The sequence below is a fragment of the Vombatus ursinus genome, unplaced genomic scaffold, assembly GCF_900497805.2.
Source record: "Vombatus ursinus unplaced genomic scaffold, bare-nosed wombat genome assembly UNPS02014852.1, whole genome shotgun sequence".
Classification (NCBI taxonomy): domain Eukaryota; kingdom Metazoa; phylum Chordata; class Mammalia; order Diprotodontia; family Vombatidae; genus Vombatus; species Vombatus ursinus.
Window position 1 is genome coordinate 9,425,686 of NW_020954630.1, and position 23,035 is coordinate 9,448,720.

The following is a 23,035-nucleotide window of genomic DNA, read 5'->3' on the forward strand; positions in this document are numbered from 1 at the left end:
TATCTATCTATCTATCTATCTATCTATCTATCTATCTATCTATCTATCTATCTATCTATCTATCTCCTGGATTTACTTATCACTGTATCACTTTTGAATTTACATATGTATACACACATGTGTATGTATTTATATATGTATCTATCTACATATCTACATACATAAAATGGTTTTGGGGAGGGGTAACTAGGAGAATCACTAAGGACCTCTTGAAGAATATGGCACTTGAGCTGAGCCTTAAATGAAGCTAAGCTTTCCAAAAGATGGAGTTTGGGAGAGAGAGAATTTCAGGCCTGGAAGACGGAATGTCATATACGGGAGACCACAAAGAGGCCAGTTTGAGTGGAATGTAATTGTGTAAAGGCGAGTGTAATCAGCCTAGAAAGATGGACTAGAGTCAGACTGAGACAAGTATTAAATATAAGAAAGAAGGATTTATATTTTATCCTAGAGGCATTTGGGATGGAGGTTCTTGAGTGGTACCATGGCATGGCCAGACTTATGCTTTAGATTCCTAATTTGGCAGCTGTCTGGAGGGTATATGTATTCTCAGGATAGAATGGCTACGACCCCCTCCCCACAAAAAAGCCCCCAAAACTAATCTGGACACAACAGTCCAGGAGAGAGGTGATAAGGGCCTGAGCTCATGCTGTCCACATGAGTAAAAGAAGAGGAGACATGTGAGAGATGTCAAGGAGGTAAAATCAGCAAGACTTGCTGACTGATTACATCTGTGGTTGAGGATAGGGAAAAGTCAAGAATGACTGTGAGGCTGTAAACTTGAGTGAGTGGAAGAATGGGGCTATCCTTAATAGGGGGAAATTAGGAGAACTGGGTTCAAGGGAAAAAAGATGAGTTTTGTTTTAAAAATGTTGAGTTTGTGATGCTTGTGGGACATCTGTGCAGAACTATTTACCAGACATTTTGTGATGTGGTGCCAAAGCTCAGGAGAAAGATAAAGGCTGGATATGGAGATCTGAGAGTCATCTTCACATAGGTAACAGTTGAATCCCTAGGCCAGGGGTGAGGGACTTATGGCCTCTAGGTCCTCAAGTGTGGCCCTTTGACTGAATCCAAACTTCACAGAGCAAATGCCCTTAATAAAAGGATTTGTTCTGTAAAACTTGGACTCAGTCAAAGGGCTGAACTTGAGGATCTAGAGGGCCACATGTGGCCTTGAGGACGCAGGTTCCTCACTCCTGCCCTAGGCTGTAGTGAGGAAGGAAAAAGGGAGGGAGAGAAAGAGAGAGGGAGAGAGGGAGTGAGAGGAAGTGAGGAGAGGAAGGAAAAGGAGGAGCAGGAAGAAGACACCCATGGCAGAGTCCTGAAGTAACCCATGCATAAGGGGTGGGGCATGGATTATGATCCTGCAAAGCAGACTGAGTAATATAAAAAAGACAGGTAGAAAGAGAACCATGACAAAAGTGGTCAAGAAAACCCAGGAGAAGAGTATCCAAAGGAGGGGGTGGTTAGTAATGTCAAATAGTGCAGGGAGGACAAGAAGACTAAGGGCTGAGAAAATGCCACGGGATTTAGGAAAAAAGTGATCATTGGTGACCTGGGAGAAGAAGGTTTAGTGGAGTGGTGTAGAGAGAAGCCAGAGTGCAAAGGGTTGAGTGGAGGCAAACTGAGTCCAGGTAGCTTTTCTAAGAAGTTGGCTGTGATGGTGTGTAGAGATTTAGAATGGTAGCTTTGGAGGCAAGTAAATTTTTTTTGAAGGATGAGTTCAGGGAATCTTTATTGGCAGAAGAAAGGAGCCAGAAAAGGGTGAGAATCAGGGAGAGAGAGGAATAATTGAAAAAGACATACTCTTAGAGGGCATGAGAGAGGATGGGATAAAGGGTACACATGGAAGGACTGGTGTTGACAAGGGCCACCTTCTCCTCCAAAACTAGAGCAAAGGAAGAGAAAGTGGGATATGATATTGAAGTGATTTGAAGTGTGGAATTAGGGAGGAGAGAGAGCTGGCAAGAGATGATTGGTGGTTTTTCTCCAGCAGCATTCTGTGGCACAAGGGAGAGAAGAGAAGGCATATGGGGACAGTAATTCAATACTGTCATTTTGAATGAGAGTCAACTGGGCAATGGGTAGAGAAGACAGTATAACTGGTTAAAAAAAGGTCAAGATTTTGAAGGGAGGAAAATGAAGACAGAGAAAATTTGATGATCTGGCTAAGCAAGGAGGGATTGAAGATTTAGGAGGGGTGAGGCACAGGGAGAGAAGAAAGGAAAGAAAGTTATGGTCTGAGAGATGAATGTTAGCATTAGGGATTATGAAGGTGGATGGATAGTGTAGAGATCAAGGTCGTACCCATTCCCGTGTGTGACTGAGAAGGAGTAAAAGTGCTGAGTTAAAAAGGATGATAAACTTGGAGGCACCAAAGATTTGGATCTTGTAAGGGCCTTGGATTATGAATTGGATTATCTAGTCCAGTCATCTCATTTATAGGTGAAGAAACTGAGGCACAGAGCGGCCATGTGACTTGTGTTGGATCACTGCAATAGTAAGTGACAAAGTCAGAAATCAAACCCAAGTCCTCTGATTCCAAATGAAGCCCTCTTTCAGTTTTACTCTGCAACTTTGGTCTCAGGGTGAAGAGTTTTGTGGCCCCAGCAACTCTTAAAGACCATTTACCAAGTTATAGATAGGCTGTGATCTGTTTTGGTGGGGTTGTTCCCATTCAGGCAAAATTAATGCTCTCACGTCACATGTCATTGCTTTCAAACGGGAAGGGAGCTTTAAAATCATCTATCTTGTACAATCCCCTCCTTTTATAGATGAGAAAACTGAGTCCTAGGGAGGATATGTGACTTTCCCAGGGTCACACAATGAGCAAATGGAAGAAGGACTGGGATTTGAATACAGTTCCTTCCAAATCCACTGTAGTACATGACCTCTAGGATCTTGACATATAATTAAATATATTTAAATAACATGTATTTTGTAAGAACCACAGGGTTTTTTGTTCTTGTTACTAAACTAACCAAAAGCACAGCAGTTCTTAATTTATTATCAGAAGTTGCCCAGGGAACTCCTTAAGGGTGACTTTTCTAATGTGACTTTAATTTGTAGTTTTATATGCACACCAAGTTGCATATTCAGTCTCTCTCTCTCTTTTTTTTTTTTTTGTAGTTTACAAAAATACCCATGAGATTTGTTTTAATATATCCAAATAAATTGCCTGAAGACTATCTCCTTCTGGCCTGTATAACCGACTACTTAGAAAGAGCAATACACTAATTTGGGCATTTTAAAAAATTGAATGAGTGAGTTCAAGTTTCATGGGATTGTATGGGAAAAGGAATCTTAAATTAAACTGTAGTAGAAATTTTCTTGGCCTTACAACACTTTTGTCCCCTTTTATCCCAATACCTGAATTTACGTAATTTTTTTTGAAACAGGCAAATCTCAGTTGTCTAAGCCATGATGTTAATTATTCAAAAGTCATATATAATGAAATTTTCTGTCACCCAAGAAAATTAGGCAATGGGAAGAATAATCACTTCAAAGAATTACAGCATAGTTAAACATAACGTAAAACATACACACACATTGAATAACTCAGTGTCATCTTTCTTTGATGATTCAGAAAGAACTTGAGGCCTGTGCAGTGCCCCAGGGCCATCTTGAACATCAATGACTATTGTACTATAGATAGGGAGAAGTACTATTTAATAGTGAATACTGGATGATGTGATGCTGAGTAATGGAGAACTTACTATTTCTTGCCATTGGAATGTATCGTATGATTCTATTTTTTGTAGAAAATATGTCTTCCTAATGTTGATACTAAAATTAGTTTTCATTCCTTGGGCATGCACAAATTGGTGTTAGAAGGTGGATGAAGTATGAGAATTGGCCTATGGCGAGGGGAAAGGGAGGAAGAAGTTAAATGGGAATTTAAAATTTTCTGTGGATACTTCACTTAGTAGCTTTGGTTTCAGATAATTAAGAGTTGCCTCCATGAGAAAAATCAGACTCAGCATTTGCAATAATAAAAGAGTCACTATCCTGCCAGTAGTCACTTTTTTTTTTTTTTGGTGGGGGAGGACAAGGAGGGAGAGGAATAACAGAGCTTTAGCAACTCTACCATTTGGTTAATCTTCACAATATGTTCCATATAGACAAGGGCTGTTAAACTGGTCTGCTTGCTCAAGGTCACACAGTGAGGGAGTAAAGAAGTCTTGACAAGGGGGTCAGATGACCCAATTACATTTGTTTCTACCTAACAAATGTTCTTTCTTTAATTTGGACTTGGATAAGATAATCCAAAATGTGCTAATTTTCAAGAATATTTTTCTTTTGGGTACTAAGCCCCCTTTTATTCCAAGAAACAAATCTTAATAATGGAAATATCTGGATGACACCTCATTCATTGCTAGTAAAACTGAATAATTTTGGAAAGTGATATGGAAGTTTGCAGTAAAAATTATAAAAATAATTATGCCTTTCGACCCAGTAATCCTACTACTGAGAAAAGGGCGCAAAAAAAAAACAACCCTATCTGTTAAATATTTGCTAGCAGCATTATATGTAACTAAAAACCAATAATAACAACAACAAAAGTAAAAGTAACCTAAATGTTCCACATAAGGGAACAACTAAATTAATTATGTTACATTAATATAATGTAACACTATAGTGTCATCAAGACCAGTAACTAAGAGGAATATAAAAAACTGGAAAGATCTTGATGAAATAATGCAAAGTGAAAAAAAAAAAACCAACTGTAAGAATGGAGCTCTTAAGAGGTTATAGATGTAAAGATAAGTGAGAATTAATAGACAAATTGTCCTGGGGAGGTCTTATAGGTAATGATTATAAAAAAATAATAGTTAACATGTATTCAGCCCTTCAAGGTTTACTAAGTGCTTTACATACAATATCTCGCTTAGTTCTTTCATCAACCCTGTGAGGTAGGTCCTATAATTACTTCCATTTTACAGATGAGGAAACTGAGGCTGAGATTCGTTAAAGGACTTACCCAGGGAAAAACAGCTAGTAAGTATCTGAGGCAAGATTTGAACAAAGGTCTTCTTGACTCCAAGTCCAGTGCTCTATGCATTACATGACTTACTTAATTCTCACTAATCGCAAAGTTGTGATACTTAACGCATCAAAATTGATTTGGACTTTAAATTTAATTTAAATTATTAAAGTGATGATACTCTGTGCAATGAAATAAACAAAAATTAATTTAAGTGTAAATAATTACCAACCAAATTGAGTTAATTGTATGAATATCTAATATTAAATTTTTTTAGAAAATATCTAATAGAAAAAGAAAACCCAGAATTCCGATTCAACAAATACATTGCTTCTTACTTCCTTCAGGTCTTATGTGTATTAACAGAGAATGCAATGTAATATAAAGAGTGCTGGATTTGAAAGACTGCTCCACTAAGTCCTAGCTGCATCATTTGCTGTGTGTTTGCCCATGGGTTAAATCACTCAAATCCTCTGAGTTCCATTTTTATCATTTTAAAAATAGAGAATAACAATATTTGTCCTTCCTGCTTCATAGGATTGTGTAAGGAAAGAGCTTTGAAAACCGTAAACCACTCTATCAATGGTAGCTCCCATTCTAATCACTTCTTTTAGTTCAGTAACATCTTAGGGTAGTAAGGAGTTGCAGGCATTGTAAAAATTCCCACAGAGGCACAGAAAGGTTGACAGATGTTTAGGTAGAAAATAAGTCATTAGGGTATAGAAAAGGAATCTAAGAATTCTGTGTACGTAACTTAACAGCAGTTCACTTTCATCTATGTGAGTATGTATGTGTGTATATATATATATATATACATACACACACACACACACATACACTACACACACACAAACACTGTACATATATGTGCATATAAGCGCACACATCATATATATGTACATATGCACAGATAAATATACATACACAGTTAAAACTTTAAATCCTTTTAGGAATTCAGCACTAACATCTTTTTTATGGTTTCCAGTCTTCTTTGCAAGCACTAACTATTCTAAGTGTTAGATATACTTTGAGAGAAGAAAGAACCCATATTTTATGACTTACACACTCTTAAAACATGACATTTTAAAGTGTTTTTTGTCGGGGGGGAGAAGAGTACTTTATTTTTAGTAGACCATGGGGAGGCTCTAGTTTTCTTAGCTCCCTTATCTATGGTCCCTGTACAGGCCTGTATATAATATAATATAGAACACATAGGAGATTGGAATGAATGCACATTGAGCCCAAGAAACCTTGTAGAAGGTTTTGTTTGTGTATTCTGTTGTTATTGTTTTAAATCCCCAAGTTTCTGATATTAGATTGTTTTGTCATTCACCTATCTCTCTCTCTCATAAAAGTAGAATGTGGTAATAATAATGGCTGACATTTATGTAGCACTTTATACACTAACTCATTTGATTCTTGTTATATTTCTGTGAGTTAGGTACTTGTCTCATGCTTCCCAAATCTGATTAGTTGAAAGTTCCTCAAAGGGCTTCATAAACCTTGCTCGACTATGTAGATATCAAGAATTATTCTTATTCTTAGCAGTGTTTTAGTTAATTAATGTTTTATTGTGTTACTATTTTATAATACTAATATCTTAATATCTTATTATACGTTATTGATTATACTTGGTTATATTACATGATAGTATGTTATGTTATACTACACAATATTACTAACATATCACATATTTCATACAATATATCACATCATATATCATATCATATCAAATGTTAATGGATTGTCAGCCCAAATGCTGCATTGGTACCTACTAAATGAAAAAACATCCAGAGGCTCAGAACATCGAGTGGGTACTCTACTCTGATGAAGGGCATACCTACATTGATGTGATCACAGGCTTACCAAAGTATCGTTGTATGAGTTAATCAAGATAGATGTTAGAGTTGTTACTGGAACCAACAACAAACACCTTAAGAAAGTGGTCTAAATGTCTCTTTTACCCTAAATAAACCTGGGTTGGTAGATAGTCAAAGCAGAGTAATAAGCTAGTGACCTATGGTAAATTAGGGCATAGGCTCTCTCTTCTATCAAGAAAACAAGTACATCGAGAGACTTTTAATGTATTTTAAATTCCAGTGGATTTATTGACAGTACCTTTGTCTGGACCATGCCTGGTCTCTGGTCCCTCAAGTGCTCCAGGGTAGCAGCAATATCAATCTCTTTAGCACCTGCAACAAACCACAAATCGGGATGATTTCAGAGCACGAGATAATCCATGCTGCATCTGTCAATCTCCTGCTATCGGGGTCCCCTTTGGGCTAACAGTCCAATTGAAAATTATTACATTCATCCCTCAGCAGACTTGGCAGGCAGCTGCAATTTCTGTGTTCGTATAGAAAAATAAGAGGAGAGGGCAGCTTTGATTAGCATTAATTCAAAAAATCTTGGGCAAAAAAATTGGTATAAGATGCTTATACGGATACTTACCAATAGCAGAACATATTTATCAGAACGAAAATTATTCTTATTTATTTAAATGGGAGGAATTTAAAAAGAATGGTTTGAATCATATAAAGCAGTGTGTCAGAGTTTAATTCAGTTGGGGCAGAATTTTTCCACCAAAAGAGAAGGAAAGTGAGAGACATACAAACGTTTTAAACTTTAGAATTAATTTTGTAAAGCAGTCGTCCTTGCTTTCCCCCTCTGTTTTCCAACATTTAAGAAAAGAGAAAATGATCACAGTTACGTCTACTATATATCAATAACACCAAAACATTCACTAGAATTGATACATATTTTGTATAAGATGACCATATTCAGAGAAGCCATTTTATTAAAATTCATCACTTATACTTTGTTTTTGGAAATTTGTTGAGTCAACAAATATTTTATTGTGTGCCAGGCACTGTGGAAAATTGGGAAAAAAATAAGATGTGGTTCCTGATTTCTCTGGTCTTCCAGTCTCGTAGGAGAGATGAAATAGGCACATAAGGAGTAAATGAGTGATAGAAAGTACTGCAGGCATCAGAAGAGGAAAAGATCAATCGTTTCCAGGTGGGTGGATCAGGGAAGGCTTTGTGACTACTAGGTGGCACGTTAGTTAGAGAGCCAGACCTGGAGTCAGGAAGACTTGAGTTCAAATCTAGCCTCAGACACTTACCAGCTGCATGCCCTTGGCAAGTCACTTAACCTTATCTTACCTCAGTTTCTTCAGTTATCAAATGGGGGTAATAGCAGAACCTACCTCCCAGGGCGGTTGTGAGGATCAAATGAGACAATATTTGTTTAGTACAGTGCCTGGCATATATAGTAGGTGCAATCTAAGTACTTATCTTCTGTGCCCCACCCCTCCATCTTATAGGTAGCATTTGAGTTTGGCTTTAAAGGATGGCTAGGATTTAAGAAGCAACGAGGGGGCACAGTGCCAGGCCCGGAGTCAAGAAGACCTGAATTCAAATCCAGCCTCAGACATTTATTAGCTACGTGACCCTGAACAAGTCACTCAACCATGTTTATCTCAGTTTTCTCATCTGTAAAATGAGCTGGAGAAGGAAATGGCAAACTGCTCCAGCATCTTTGCCAAGAAAACCAAATGGGGTCACAGAATAGAACTTGACTGAAGTGATTCAATAACAACTTACCTTGAGCAAGTCACTTAGAATCACGAATTCAAAGTTGGAATGGACATTGGAGGACTTCTAACCCAACTTTCTCATTTTCCATTTGAAGAAACAGAGGTCCAGAGAGATTAGAATACTTTCCTAAGGTCGCTCCAGTAATAAAGGACAAGGCTAGGATTTGAATTCACATCCTCTGATTCCTAATCTTTCATTTCACACTGATGCCTGAACTTCTCTGGACTTCTTGATTAACAAAATGGCTGAAATACTCTAAATCTCTATTAAGATTAAAAAAACCTCTGTAATTCAATGACTTTGACAACAAAGTGCTTTTGAAAGTTCATTGGCAAGCAAACAACATAATTCAAATTGTGTATTAGAGGATCAATCTGATCTACTGTGTGCACAATAGATTGGTGGAAGTTGGGGAGGAGAGAGAGAAATTTGAAAAAGAGGCTCTGAATGAGGGTAATGGTAGTGGATATGGAAAGGGACAGATATGAGCAACACTCTGGAGGGAATGACTCCTCACTAGATAGATTTGCCCAAATAGAAAAACAAACCAATATTAAGTGAAAATCGTTCCTCTCTGAATAGAAGCAAACAATGTTTCACAGTTTCCAACAGAGAATATAGTTAATAGTTAGCAAGGAAAATGCTGTAAACATAGGTAAAGTTAAACCTCTCTTAACTTGTATGATATGATTTTGATGTCTTTACCATCTTGGATGTTTTCTTCTGGATCCTCTCTAGGGTACCCCTTTCCCCCCTATTCATTTGTTTCTGTTGTGTCTGAATCTTTGTGACCTCATTCGGGATTTTCTTGGCAAAGATACTGGAGTGGTTTGCCATTTCCTTCTCCAGCTCATTTTACAGATGATGAAACTGAGGCAAACAGGGTTAAGTGACTTGCCCAGGGTCACAGAGCTAGTAAGTGTCTGAAGCTAGATTTGAACTCACGAAGATGAGTCTTTCTAACTCCAGGCCATCACTCTATCCAGAGAGCCATCTTGCTGCCCTTTCTCTCTTGGTTATTAATATCCAAAAGATCTTCTGTCTTTGGAGAGATCCACTTATTAAAAATTATTTGAAACGTCAATCTCACTTGAATGATTTTTCCCTACTTAATTAATCATCCTCCTACTAAAATAATAGCATTATATACTTGGTGCCTATTTAGTGTGATTATAGTAATAATTACATGAAGAACTCATTTTGTTCAGAAAACACACTGGTTTCAAGAGAGATAAGAGTCCTAGATGTATTGTTTTAGTTCAACGGTATGAAATGTTTTGGTTATGGGGCCATGTACATTCCAAACATTCTAATCGGTGAGAACATAAAACCAAGAATCAATAAAACATAATGTTTAGATAGCATGCCAAGGAAAACTTCTCACTGGATAAATATTAGCACTATTACAGATTTAATGTTAAATGGACTAAGTCAGGGGTTCATGAGAACTTTAGTATGTTAAATGTTTTCCTATTTTACCTTGATAGCAAAGACAATAAGATTATAATGGAGCTCAGTTCTTGAGTACGTTTCTCACCTAATTGGCTTTTACTAAAGTAAATTCTGAACATTATTTGATTAGCTGAAAACTGAACAATGTTAGAGATTAAGAGCTAAAAAGCAAACAAATTTTCTATATATATGTTTCATTTAAACAAACTGCTGATAAATAATGAGGAAAATATGAGTTCCAGGAAGAATGAACAGACTAGTCCAATTAGAGCTGGCCATTTTCTGTTCTGCTTTGCCCACACTTGGTATTGCCATGGATACCTCTTCCTTCCATTTCAGTCCTTCCTTCACTTTCTACTTCGTCCTTCTCAGACTCCAGATACCACTGATTTCTATCTTTACTAGATTCCCATTACATAGACTTTGTGAATCTCTACTCTAAAATTCGCCGTGATAGTTTTAAAAGAAGGTAAGTTTACTGGTTCATTATGCATAGTGCATATTTTCTTGGCATTATAATACTATGTTAGACATGGGTGGCAACCTAACATTTTATCTCTTGACCAACATCAAAAAGGCCATTAAGAAAAAGGTTTGAGATTAAGCGGATATTATGGAGAAAAGTAAAAATAAGTCATTGTAAAGGCTGTGACAATGATTTGGCTTAGGATACAACCAGTTTCTTAAAAGTATCTTATAAATTATTTTCTGAACAACTTTTCTGTTACGTATTATTTTGTCTTCCAATTTTCTTGTATGTATCCAACTGTACGAATCCTGTAAGTTTTTTCATGGTTGGGGTGCCATTCTTCCTAGTTTTCGTTGTTTTCAAACCAGCTCCCATGTTACATTCAATGAGACTAAGTTTATTCATCACAGAGACTTTTTCTTATGATGAAAAAATAACTCTTAGGACTCCTAGGAGGATCAAATCTGGAGATGTTCTAGGACTTCAGAAGCCATCTAGTTCAACCCTCTCATTTTACAGATGAGGAAACTATGGCCCTTCTAGGATCAGTTATATATTTAGTGTCACACAAATCAGAAAATAAATAGAGCCAGTAGTTGAACCCAGATCTGTGACCACCAGGTGGGGGCCTTTCCTATTCTACCTCTTACCATAAGGCGCTAAGCACAAGGCAGGTACCTGCTGATTACTTTTAGCTTTTATCCTAAATACCACTTCCTCTGGACAAATGTTTGATGTGCTACTTTTATTCCATAATGTAGTCACACCTTGCAGTTATCTTTTGCATTACAGAACAGATATTATTTGGCAAAGTTGTCTGTAAGGTGAATTACGTTTTCCCATTAGTGCGCATTGTAAAATCATAGATGTGAGGCATGTTTTAACACACACACACACACACACACACATGCACGCAACAGCAGCAACAACAATAAAACAACAGACAGATGGAAACTTATTCAGAAAAGGGTTAAAATGGAACAAAAACTGCTGTGCTTACTGGATGCTTGAGTCCTTGTCTAAACAATGTTTCCTTTGTAATTCTCTGTATTTTATTTTATGCATTTAAAAACATTATTCTCAGAAGGGCTCCATAAGCTTCACAAGTCTAACACTGGGGTCGATGACATAAAAATGGCCAGGGCCCTCTAAAGATTTAACATTCTATGATCTTTGAAAATTAGCTAGTTCCCCACTTTTCAACTTTGTGAGTTCTGAAGTCTGTATTTTGAATTTGTTTGAAATGAGGACTATCTATACTTTCAGTTCTTACCAGAGTTATCTAAATCCAAGATCCTGGCGGACAAGTACTTGTAATTTTCTTTGTAAAGCGCCTAATTTAGTATCATGTGTAAAAAAAAGGAGTTAAATAATTTTTCATCCCATTAAATTAGCAGGATTGAATTAATTTTTTCCTACTGCCTGTCCACCTGCTTTATCTATCAAGAATGAAATCATATTGCAAGTATTTGACCTCATTAACAATTATTCCAACAGTGATAACAAATATGTTAACTACACAATAGATGGCACATATTTCCATGGAAACAGGCTGATATCGCAGATGCAATATCATAGTGACTTCATTGAAGATATCAGCAGGAACTGCGTAGGAATGAGCACAGGTACAAAAGACCAACATAACGGCACACTGGAAACAATTGGATCATGAATTTCACCCCAGAATTCTTTGTCCATTCAAAGATAGTGCCATGTATTTAATATGTTTTTTACATTTTATTCTAATATAGATTTTGCATTTGATCATTAATGGAAATTTGTTGTGATCTGACTGGACTTTCTAAGAACAAATCATTCCCGAGAAGGAAAAGAGAGTGTGCTTTGAGTGATATTATAGGCCCTGAGCAAGGGCCGTTTTAAGATAATGTCACTTTGAAATCAGGGTGTAATATGTATGTGTGTATATATACATGTGAAGATGGATTAAGGGCTGGCCTTGAAGCCAGGAAAACCTGGGTTCTCATCCTGCTTCTGACACGTGGTTGTGTCATTAAGGACAAGCGGTTCAACCTCTTAGTGCCCGTGGGCAACTCTAAGACTGAATCATTGCAAACTTGCAGATCTGTATTGGAAGTGGGAGTTTTCTCCCCCGTTGAAATCTCAAGTCTAAACACTTCCCTGGCTTACCTTCCCATTCTCCATACACACACACCTACATCTGGCTAGCCAATTCTGTGGTCATTCATTAAACTAAAACCAAATTACTATCAAGACACATCCAAAAGAACAGAGATCCCACAAACAAAACGCTTCCAGGAAAACAAACTAATCTGCTGAAAAGTAATATGAACTAGCATTTCAAAATAAACTATTGTTAAGTACAGCCATGTAGCTTTTGCTGTGACTAACCAGATTAGTCATGAGAATTTGTAGATGCATTTTGGAAGAATACCCTCCTTAAATAAGTCTAATTTATAACTGATGGAAAAAAGGGCATAGATAGGCAGTCTAATACCTAGGATATCATTCGTTCCCTTGGGAAAACAGCCTTTTTTAATTTCTTCATTTGTAGCCTTTGAGATCTCCTATGTGGCAAAGGACCTTTTACAAGCCATAGTACTACTGTTTCTCCACCCTAAGCAAGCCCACATCTTAGTTTTCCAGTGGTTCCTTCAGGTTTCAAGCTACTAGTACTGCCTTTACTTATTGGAGGAGGTCCCTTAAATTTAAGTTCCCTTACAGAGAAAAGATCACAGGACATCCGTTGTCTTACCTCCCCCTCCCTGGGTCTTAGCAACAATTTGTATACTTAAAGGGAATTATGGGATCATGGACTGGAACTGGGAAGTCATCTAGTCCTCACCCTTGCATTTTAAAGACTCACAATGACTCACAAGTCTCTTAGATAATCTTACTATGACCTTCCCGGCTCAGTCATATCAAGGTCGCATTGTCCTCCAACTACTGACCAAAATTTGGTTTGACAAAGTTTCTCCTGTTCCTATAAAACTGAACAAAAATTACTGTTCTTTAACTTGGACCCAAGGCTGCTTCTCTTTGGGTTTCTGCCTTGTGTAGACTGAACCCTTCCTTGGAAGACCAAGAGCACTTGGTACATTAGAAGTGGCTCATGTTTTCACCTTACCTTGTTTCTCACTGGCCCTCTGGAGGACATTCTGAATCAGAACTTGTGTTTGGTTCACCCCTTGATTGAAACAATTGCCTTTTCCATTTCTATCTGGTGAGCATCTAACCAAGGCGGCCCCTGCCAGGATCCTTCCACTTGCTCTCTCATTCTGAACCTAACTTCCTAGACAGGCCTATCTTTATGTCCCCAAACCTAGCCATGAAAATTTGACAGACACAGCAGAGGTCTAATTGAGTTGAGGCACTTTCCCCTGGTCTTCAGCTAGGAATTCAATCATTTTGGGCTTTCCCCTTGGAGTTTAAGCTCAAAAACGACATGGTATCAGTATAATTATAAGTAAGTATTCAGGGAAACATAAAAAGAAAGGGAGTATGGCATAGTGGATAGAGTGCTGGCCTTAAAGGCAGACAGACCTGGGTTCAAGTCACTATTTGTGTCACTGGGGAGAGTCATTGATGCTCTTAGTGCCCTAAACATCTTAAGCTATAGAGAAGGCACACAATTGCTTAAATGGAGGAAATTCCCTCTACCAATGAAATCACAGGTCCCATATCTCTCCTACTATGGAGATTTGAACATATTTTTAACTCTCTATATTAAAAAATTAATTGGGTAGGATCATTTTACCACAACACATGAAACTCTTGTAATATTATATTTCTTGAGTTCTTTTTTTATAGCTATTGTTTTATATACCCTATGGAGTTACTGACTGGGATCATTCTCTGGAATAATTTCTTATAGAATTCTGATTAGAGACATGAAATCATTAAGAATTATAATAGGTAACTAGGTGGTATAGTAGATAAGAGTGCTGGGCCTATAGTCAGGAAGACCTGAGTTCAAATTCAGCCTCAGAGACTGTGACCCTGAGAAATCACTTACCCTCTTTGTGCCTCAACTTTTTTCATCTGAAAATGGGGTGAATCACAACACATACTTCTCCGGGTTGTTTTGAGGATAAAATGGCATATTATTTGCAAGTGCTATATAACTGCTATTATAATTATTATTATTATACAAGAAGGGAGATTTCCAGCTTCTACTCTGGCAGTTACTCATACAGTAGTTACCTAATAGCTGATGTTTGTCTCTGGTGGACAAATTGAACTGAGGCATGATCCTTTGATAAAATGCTATGAGCAAGCTTTCTCTTATTCTCTGTCACATCATGGCATCCATTTGGAGTATTGCTTATAAATCATTATGAGAAAATAAAGAAGGGCTTCTAATTAGCTTTTCCTTAGACAAGTTATCTTGAAATTAATCTAGAAGAGATAGCAGGAAATACTTCCCATCAAAACTGAAGAAAAAATTAATGTTTAAAAAGTACAAGACAACATTATGAAATAAAGGAATTATTAGTCAGTTTTATGATAAATAATATTTCCTAAATAACAATAATAATATTTATATAGTGCCTACTATGTGCCAGGCACTATTAGGCACTTTACAAATATTTTCTCACTCAATCCTCACAACAACCCTGAGAGGTAGGTATTATTATTATTATTAATTATTTTTATGCTTTTTTAACATTTGAGCCAACTGAGGCAGGCAGAGATTAAGTGACTTGCCCAGGGTCACACAGCTAGTAATTGTCTGAGGCCAGATTTGAATGCAGGTCTTCCTGACTCCAGGCCTAGTGTTCTATCCCCTGCACCATCTGACTGCCTCACTACTTCAATGCTAATATTAATAGCCCATTGTAGTACATAGAAAAGATGGATTTCACAAAATTCTTTTTTTGAGAAGGCAGAAACAAGCAGGGAAAACATACTATAGGAAAATGAATCTGCCTGCTGCTTTCTGGACATCAGTACTGTTCCCTCCACTTCAGAAAAAAATGAAACATAAAAATCTGAATTTACAAAACAGATAAATTATTCTCCTCCCTCTCCTCATTATTCAATTGCAAAAGGATTCTTAACACCACGGCATGATTATTATATTATTTGCTTTATCAACATTTGTTTTGCTCATATATTTTCAGAAACACTTATTGTGTAAATTGAGGGGAATGGATCTGTGATTTCATAGAGAAATCTCTCTACCCATGCAGGTTGGTACCTTTTCTACAACTTCTAGTCCTATAGAACCTTGAGAGGTTCCAGTGCCTTGGCCAGAGACTCATATGTTCCTGGCTTGGGGGCCTGTCCTCTATCCACTGCTATATCACTGTGGGTTGCATGAAGTGCAGCTGTATGTGATGAAATATCAAAAGGAAAGAGAATTGGTAAAGAGTGACATTCAAGTCAGAAAATATGTGAAATATTAAGTTATTAGGAGGTAGAACATTTCGTTGCAGGTTTAGTATTTTTGATGGAAAGTGATTTTAGTGTGGCATGCAGAAAAGTTTCAACTACTTTATATTTGTAAAATCTCAGGGTTTCTCAAATACTGAAGGGATGGATGCACTGTACCTTTTATTAAAGTTATGCTTGATTAAATTTTTTCCATGCATGTTCAAGGTTGCAGGGCTATACAGTTTAAATGAAAGCATACCAACCACTGTAACCAAGCAGTATAGCTATGTGTTGCATTCAGTGGATGCTTACTTGGGCCCAACTCTCCCTTGGGTCTGGATCACTCCCTTGTACACTGGGCACCTAGAAAGACCCCTTTTTGGCTGTCACTAGGGGCCTATTGTGAGCACTGCAGCTGTAATGCCCTAAATGGTCTGCTGGTGCTAAGAAAGGATATGGGGCCCTTGGGTCCCATTTAGTGCACTGCTCAATAAATATTAATTGCTACTACTATTACTTTCTAATTCACTTGGGGTTCATTGGTTTAGAAATTTACTGATTGGTTAAGAACATTTTCAAGGCAACAGAAGTTGTTTGGTATTGGGCCTTGTATTAGTGTTAAGTATTAAAACTACTTTTTTAAAAAAGAATCAAAGCTTCAGTAAAAGAAAAGAAAAACAAGGGGACATCTCACTAATGTCTCTTTATGCTGTTGGGGTGAGTCATGGGATAAAATTCATTTTAGTAGACTAGTTTCCTTCAAGGTACACATGAGTGCCTGTGAGCATGTATATATTCACTATAGAAAAGACTTTATATTATCAGGATAATCATTTGCTAGCCTAGCTTTCAATAGTCTTATAATAATAATAATAATGATGATGGTAATGATAATAATGATAATAACAACAGAAATATATTTTATTGCAAGTTTTTTACCCAGAATATATTCTAAAAAGACAGGAACACAATTTATTCTCCTTTTATTTTCAAAAATTAATATCCATAATATATTTTAAAATTTATATATATATATATACTGAAGAGAAAATTTTTACAAAAGTATATTAAAAATTGCTTCTAGTTTACTTGAAAAATACTCTCCTAGGTAAATTAGTTTTTAAAATTCCTCTTGAAGTTTTAAATATACATACATGCATATATAGGTACCTATATATGTATTATATATGTATAGGTACATATACATACATCTCTCTAAATAAATGTATATATGTATATATGTGCATATCTATACATCTACACGTATATTTAGATAGATAGATATCTGTATCTATCTATGAAAGAAACGTTCATTCAAGATATACTATTGGAGTCAGAAGATCTGAGTTAATGTCCTAACTCTGCATTTCCTAGCTCTATGACCCTAGCAAGTGATTTAGCTAATAATATGCTGGGTTACTCATCTGTAAAATGGGGGTATTACTTGCACTATCTACTTCATGGGGTTGCTGTGAGAAAAGGGACTTTTAGAACTTAAAGCACTATCAAAATGTGAATTTTGATTGATCCAAATAAAACAAAGCAGAGTAATTTATACCTAAGAATTCCATACCATTGAGGCCTGGTTTACCATTTGCCCTTTGACATTGTTATTAGTTCTATCCCCCTGACATCACCAACACAGAAAGGGATAACAATTATTGCATGTTATGCTTCTTTTGTCAGATTTCCCTTCACAGCTTTCCATGAAGAGTTCTCTTAAAATCCACTACTGAAATTATTTTAATCAAGGAAAGCCTTGCAGATTTTGTTTAAAAAAAAAAAGTTACAATCAAGAAGATTCTTGCTGAACCTGGAAGCAAATTACTCCCTGATTTGTGCAACATGTCAGTAGAATCAAAGAAAGCACATTTGCATCACTCTCATTTTAAATTCAAGTAGTGCAGAGCCAAGACAAACCAGGTATTTTTTTTTTTTCCAGTATCAACTTTTTCTTTTCTTTTCAGAAATGTTTAATCATTATTCAGAGGGACTTTGATCCCTGGGCCATTAAGTTAGCTTTACCTCTGTAGTTCTTTACAATAAAATAGAAAATGTCAATTAATTAAAATTTAGCAAAACTCTAAAAGTCTGGAATCTTTGTATGGGCATATTCATTTTTAAACCACTATTCTTAATCACTTCAAAGGAATGAGTAAGTTTTAAAATGTGGCGATATGTTTTTTTTAACTAGCTAGTAGAATGAACTTTCCTATAGCACAAATTATTGACAGAATAAATATGTAAGAAACTAGTCACAGGTATCTAGATATAGATGCATGCTAATTAGTTATTTATAAAGAGAGAGAGTTAGGAAAGAATAATTGCTAAGCCAAACAAAAGGGTGTGTGTGTGAAGGGAAGAACAAATGAATTCAATTATTGTGAGAATTTTGAGTTCTACCGTATAATAAAAGACAGTATGGTCCAGTACAGGTGTTTTTAACCCTTTGGTAGTGTGCTGAAGTTTATGGATCCCTTCTCAGAATCATGTTCTTAAATGCATAAAATATATAGGATTACAAAAGGAAACCAATTATATTGAAATACAATGATCAAAATATTAAATAGCCAAGTTCATGGACTCCAGGTTAAGAACCTCTGATATAGACAGAGCTTTGGATTTGGAGTCTGAGGACTTAGTTCCAGTTTTAATTCTCTTACTAATAAAGTGACCTTGCTCAGGTCAAGCATCTGGTTTTTTTTTTAATCTGAAATTGAGGGGGTTTGGACTCAATAATTTCTGAGATCCTTCTAAATTCTGACAGTCTATAGTCCTAAAGCTAGAGGTCTACTGGCCTCTGATAGTGAATAAAAGTGCTTTCAATGGTTGGCAAAGCCCCTTCAATCTCTCTCTCACACCAGGTTTTACTGGTCTCCCTTCCAAAAACAGAAACTGACACCCTGACTATGTTTATCCCTTGTCTCTCTCCTCCCCACCAATCACAGGATTTGAGATGGAAAATAATAAAGACAAATTTATCATATAGAATAGTATGACTCCTCTGGATAAGATGATAGAAATGGGGCCACATGTAAGGGCTGAGAACTGAACAGAAACCTTCATACGTAATGGACTCTGTCTTATTCTTCTATGTGCAGACACACACAGTGTCAAATTTGGGTACTATGATGGCCATCAACTTAATAAAGACGACCTTTGTTTAAACATAATTTACTACCTAGATTTAGAATCCAGTGCTTTGCATATAATAAATAATCAATAAAATAGGTAATTTCTGCATAGCACTCTGTTTATAACTTATAGAATTTTTATAAGGTGTCCTCACAACAAACTTGCTAGGTAGGTTGTGTAGTTATTCTTATCCTCATTTTATAGATAAGGAAACCAAGGTCATAGACCTCTTGTTCAAGGTGTAGTCAGGACTTGAGTATAGATCTTATGAATTCAAGTGAGGCACACTTTCAACATGCAAAATGGCTGGGTCTTCCGTAAACTCTTCGTCATTTTGGACAAGTCATTTGAGGGAGTGCAGTATGGAGCACTGGCCCTGGTTTCAGAGAAAGTGGGTTCAGAAACAGCCTCTGATGCTTACTCATTGTGTCATCTTGGGGATGTCACTAAATTTCTCTGGGACTTGGTTTGATATTGTTCTGTCATTTCTGAGTTGTGTCCAACTCTTTGCGAACCTTTTGGAGTTTTCTTGGCAAAGATACTGGAGTGGTTTGTCATTTCCCTCTCCAACTCATTTTACAGGTGAGGAAACTGAGGCAAACAGGGTTAAGTGACTTGCCCAGCGTCACACAGCTGGTAAGTGTCTGAGGCCGGATTTGAACTCAGGAAGATGAGTCTTCCTGACTTCCAACACTGTGCCACCTAGCAACCCCTGGGCCTTGGTTTATTCATCTGTAAAATGAGGGAGTTGGATTAGACAGCATCTGAGCTTCCTTCTCACTCTACCTATGGCCTTTCTTGTCCTTAATTTCCTCACCTCTAAGACCATCTTGGTTCCTTTCACCTTTAAAGTTCTATGACTGTGACAAAGTAAAGATGGAAAAGGAAATGATTTAATCATAATAATTGACCACTCACAAAACTAGGAATTGATAGTATCTTAGAGACAATCTAATCTAGCCTCCAAATTTACCGACAACAAACCTAGACAGACTGAAGAAAAATAAGTCTAGGAAGTGAAGAGGAAATGGTAGAGCCATGAGGAGGACAAGGAGAAAAAAGCAGAGGACCACCAGAGGATGATTGCAGCTGATGCACTAACTGTACTGCAGAGAATAAAGTAGAGAAAGTCTATGAGGAACTTTAAAGTGTTCTCTCAACTAAGCCAATATATAACTTGATATTTGGCGACTTCAGTGAAAAGGCAGGCATTGAGGTGGACACTGAAAATGGGATGCAGGATAAAGAAATGAAAGAGGTCAAGGGTTTATGGACGATAGCCTAGATTTCTCAAGATACAGATCACACATGCTATCATTGATCATATAATCAGTTGACAACCTCCGTTCTATACCATGTCAAAGAAGGCTCCCAAGATAGGGCGTGAACTTCAGTATGGTGAACCAAGGGAGAATTTGGACAGTTTGTGGGTGAATACTCTGTAGCTAACTTCCAGGGATACTCAGTATGGGCTATAGTCAATATCACTGATGAAAAAAGAGTATTTAAACCCAGACCTCTGATTTCAAATCCAGAATGTTCAGTGACTCCCTCCTTGCTATTTATAGGATAAAGTACAAACTTCTTCACCTGGCCTTTCTGTCTCATCATCCTGCCTCTAGGAATAGGATTGGGAGGCACTAGGTGTGTTAGACATCACAAAAGAGCCTGTGAAAAGATAAATCTTGCTGTACATCAGCAAACAGGAAATGAATGGTTGCCAATGTATGAGTCATTTCAAAGTCAAGTTGTCTATATGTCATCAGATGGTAGAAAGGTTAGAGCCGAATTCAAAATCACTACAAAATTCATAGAAAGGATCAAAAAGACTCAATAAGTCTAACCTGACATGCTTAAATAAACTGTCAACTCTGAAAAAAAAAAAGAAAAGAAAACAAAAACAGTGGCATCATTTCCCAGAGAAGTTTAATTGATGCAATACGGTCCCCAAAATAGGGTCAGAGTCCAGAATTAATTACAGCCAGCAATCACGTGATGCCCTTCCAAATGGAGAGACATGGCAGCCAAGAGCAACAGCAACTTAGAGTATCAGCTTTTATTAAGCATTACAATATAATAAATATAATAGATATAATTAATATATGATATGATATCATATGGAAAAGGCAAGGGCACTTAAGAAGGTGATGTTAGTAAGAGAAACTGGACCTAACCAAAAACACGCACAAGAAATCTGTACAGCAGGTGATATAATTTTAAGACAACTCAGGAATAACTTATTGTTGAGTCATTTTCAGGGCATGTGTGACTCTCCATGACCCTATTTGGCATTTTCTTGGCAGAGATACTGGAGTGGGTTGCCATTTCCTCCTTCAGCTAATTTTATGGATGGGGACATTGAGGCAAACAGGGTTAAGTGACTTGCCCAAGATCACACAGATTTGAATTCAGGACAATGAGTCTTCCTGACTTCAGGCCCAGCACTCTATCCACCAAGCCACCTAGAATGGGCTAAGAACAACTTAGTTAACTCAAAAGAACAGAAAATATCTCAAATGGTCTTTTGAGATATTGGACTAGATGACCATCATGGTTCTTTCTACCTTCCATATGCCCTGTTCCCATAAAAGGGTCACTGAAAAGACACATGCAATGAACACATTATAGTCCAAGCTGAGTACAAAGAAATGACATTTCACTGAGTCTACTGTCAGTTTATTATAAAGCATTTAACTTGGTAGAACTGTAGGAAAACTTAGGTTGGGTGTTTCTATTTTTTTATTCCCAGTGCTTAACAGAGTGCCAGGCATATAAGAGACATTTAACAAATGCTTGTTGACTGACCAGCTGATATTAATGTCAGATAAGAGTCTAAGATAGATAAGCTTACAGAGATAAACAACACGGTTCAATGATGAACTGGATATAATGTAAGCTCCTTGACTGAGTAGAAAGTTAAGCTTCTTCAGATAGTTTCATTTTTTATGTAAAATCCCAAGATAGTTGGGATTGTTGGGATTTGTATCCCAAGTGCCTAGGGTAGTGCTTGATACTTAGTGTGTACCTAATATTTGTTGTCTGATAGATAAGCAACAAGTGGGGTTTTAATTAAGGAGACATAATCACCTAGAGGAAATTCCTAGTGTTTTGGAGAAATCCAAAGTATAAAAGAGTTTCCCTACTAATGGCAAAATTCTCCAAATGCTTTTATTCCCTTCAAATAAAATGATGCTAATTGCATTAGGCTTGGTTGGCAATCACTCAAGAGAAAGTAGCCTAACCATACTGCGAAAGCAAATTAAATTAAAAAATACATATTTGCCAAATGACATTATCAAAAGGTAGTTTAGCCTTAGTGGTTAGGGTGCTGGCCTTGGAGTCAGCAAGACTTGGGGTCATGTCCTGCCTGTGATACAAACTAACTGACCATGGTGATCATGGGTAAGTCACTTAACACCCCAAGATTGTAGAGAGGTGCAAATCTGAATCCATGGAGGGAATTCCCAGATAAAATCACAGGTCTAAACTGAAAAAACAAAAGACAGACAGAGGGTCAGGCAGTCAACTGAGTTAGCTATTTTCTGCCTCCCTTTGTGTTATGTCTTTAATTGCATCAAGGAAAGAGGAACAATTAGGAGGATGTTGTAATAGCCCTGGTGAGTAGCAGCATGAATAGAGAAAAAAGGACAGATACGAGGGATGCGGTGGAGATGGAACCAATCGGATAACTGAGTAGAGATAAGAGGTGGAGGGGAAAGTGATGAGTCAAAGATTATGCCAACGTAGTGAATCTGGATGACCAGAAGGACGGTGGTGCCTCTGACATGGGCAGTAGGGAATTTTGGAAGAAAAGTAGGTTTTAAAGGAAGCATAATGAGTTCTGCTTTCAACATTTCGAGTTTGAGCTAGTCCCTGTTTGACAAGAAGGACCCTGGTAGTTACACAACCAATAGGCAGAGGACATAGAAGGTGAACAGCAAATTAACAAGTCTGCTTTCTGGAGCAATGGAGGTTTAGTGTGAGATTTGGGCTTTATGTTACTTATTAATAATAGGATATTTCAGAAGGAGGGCCACC

General features: G+C 37.1%; 1 protein-coding gene across 1 annotated transcript in view; it reads right to left on the reverse strand.

Annotated features, from left to right (window-relative positions):
• PTPRN2 (protein tyrosine phosphatase, receptor type N2) overlaps positions 1-23,035 on the reverse strand; it is a 1,506,109-nt gene that overhangs the window by 9,574 nt on the left and 1,473,500 nt on the right. Inside the window, exon 22 of the mRNA XM_027841109.1 lies at positions 7,106-7,179. Coding sequence (XP_027696910.1) covers positions 7,106-7,179 — 74 coding nt within the window. The remainder of the gene's footprint in view (positions 1-7,105; positions 7,180-23,035) is intronic.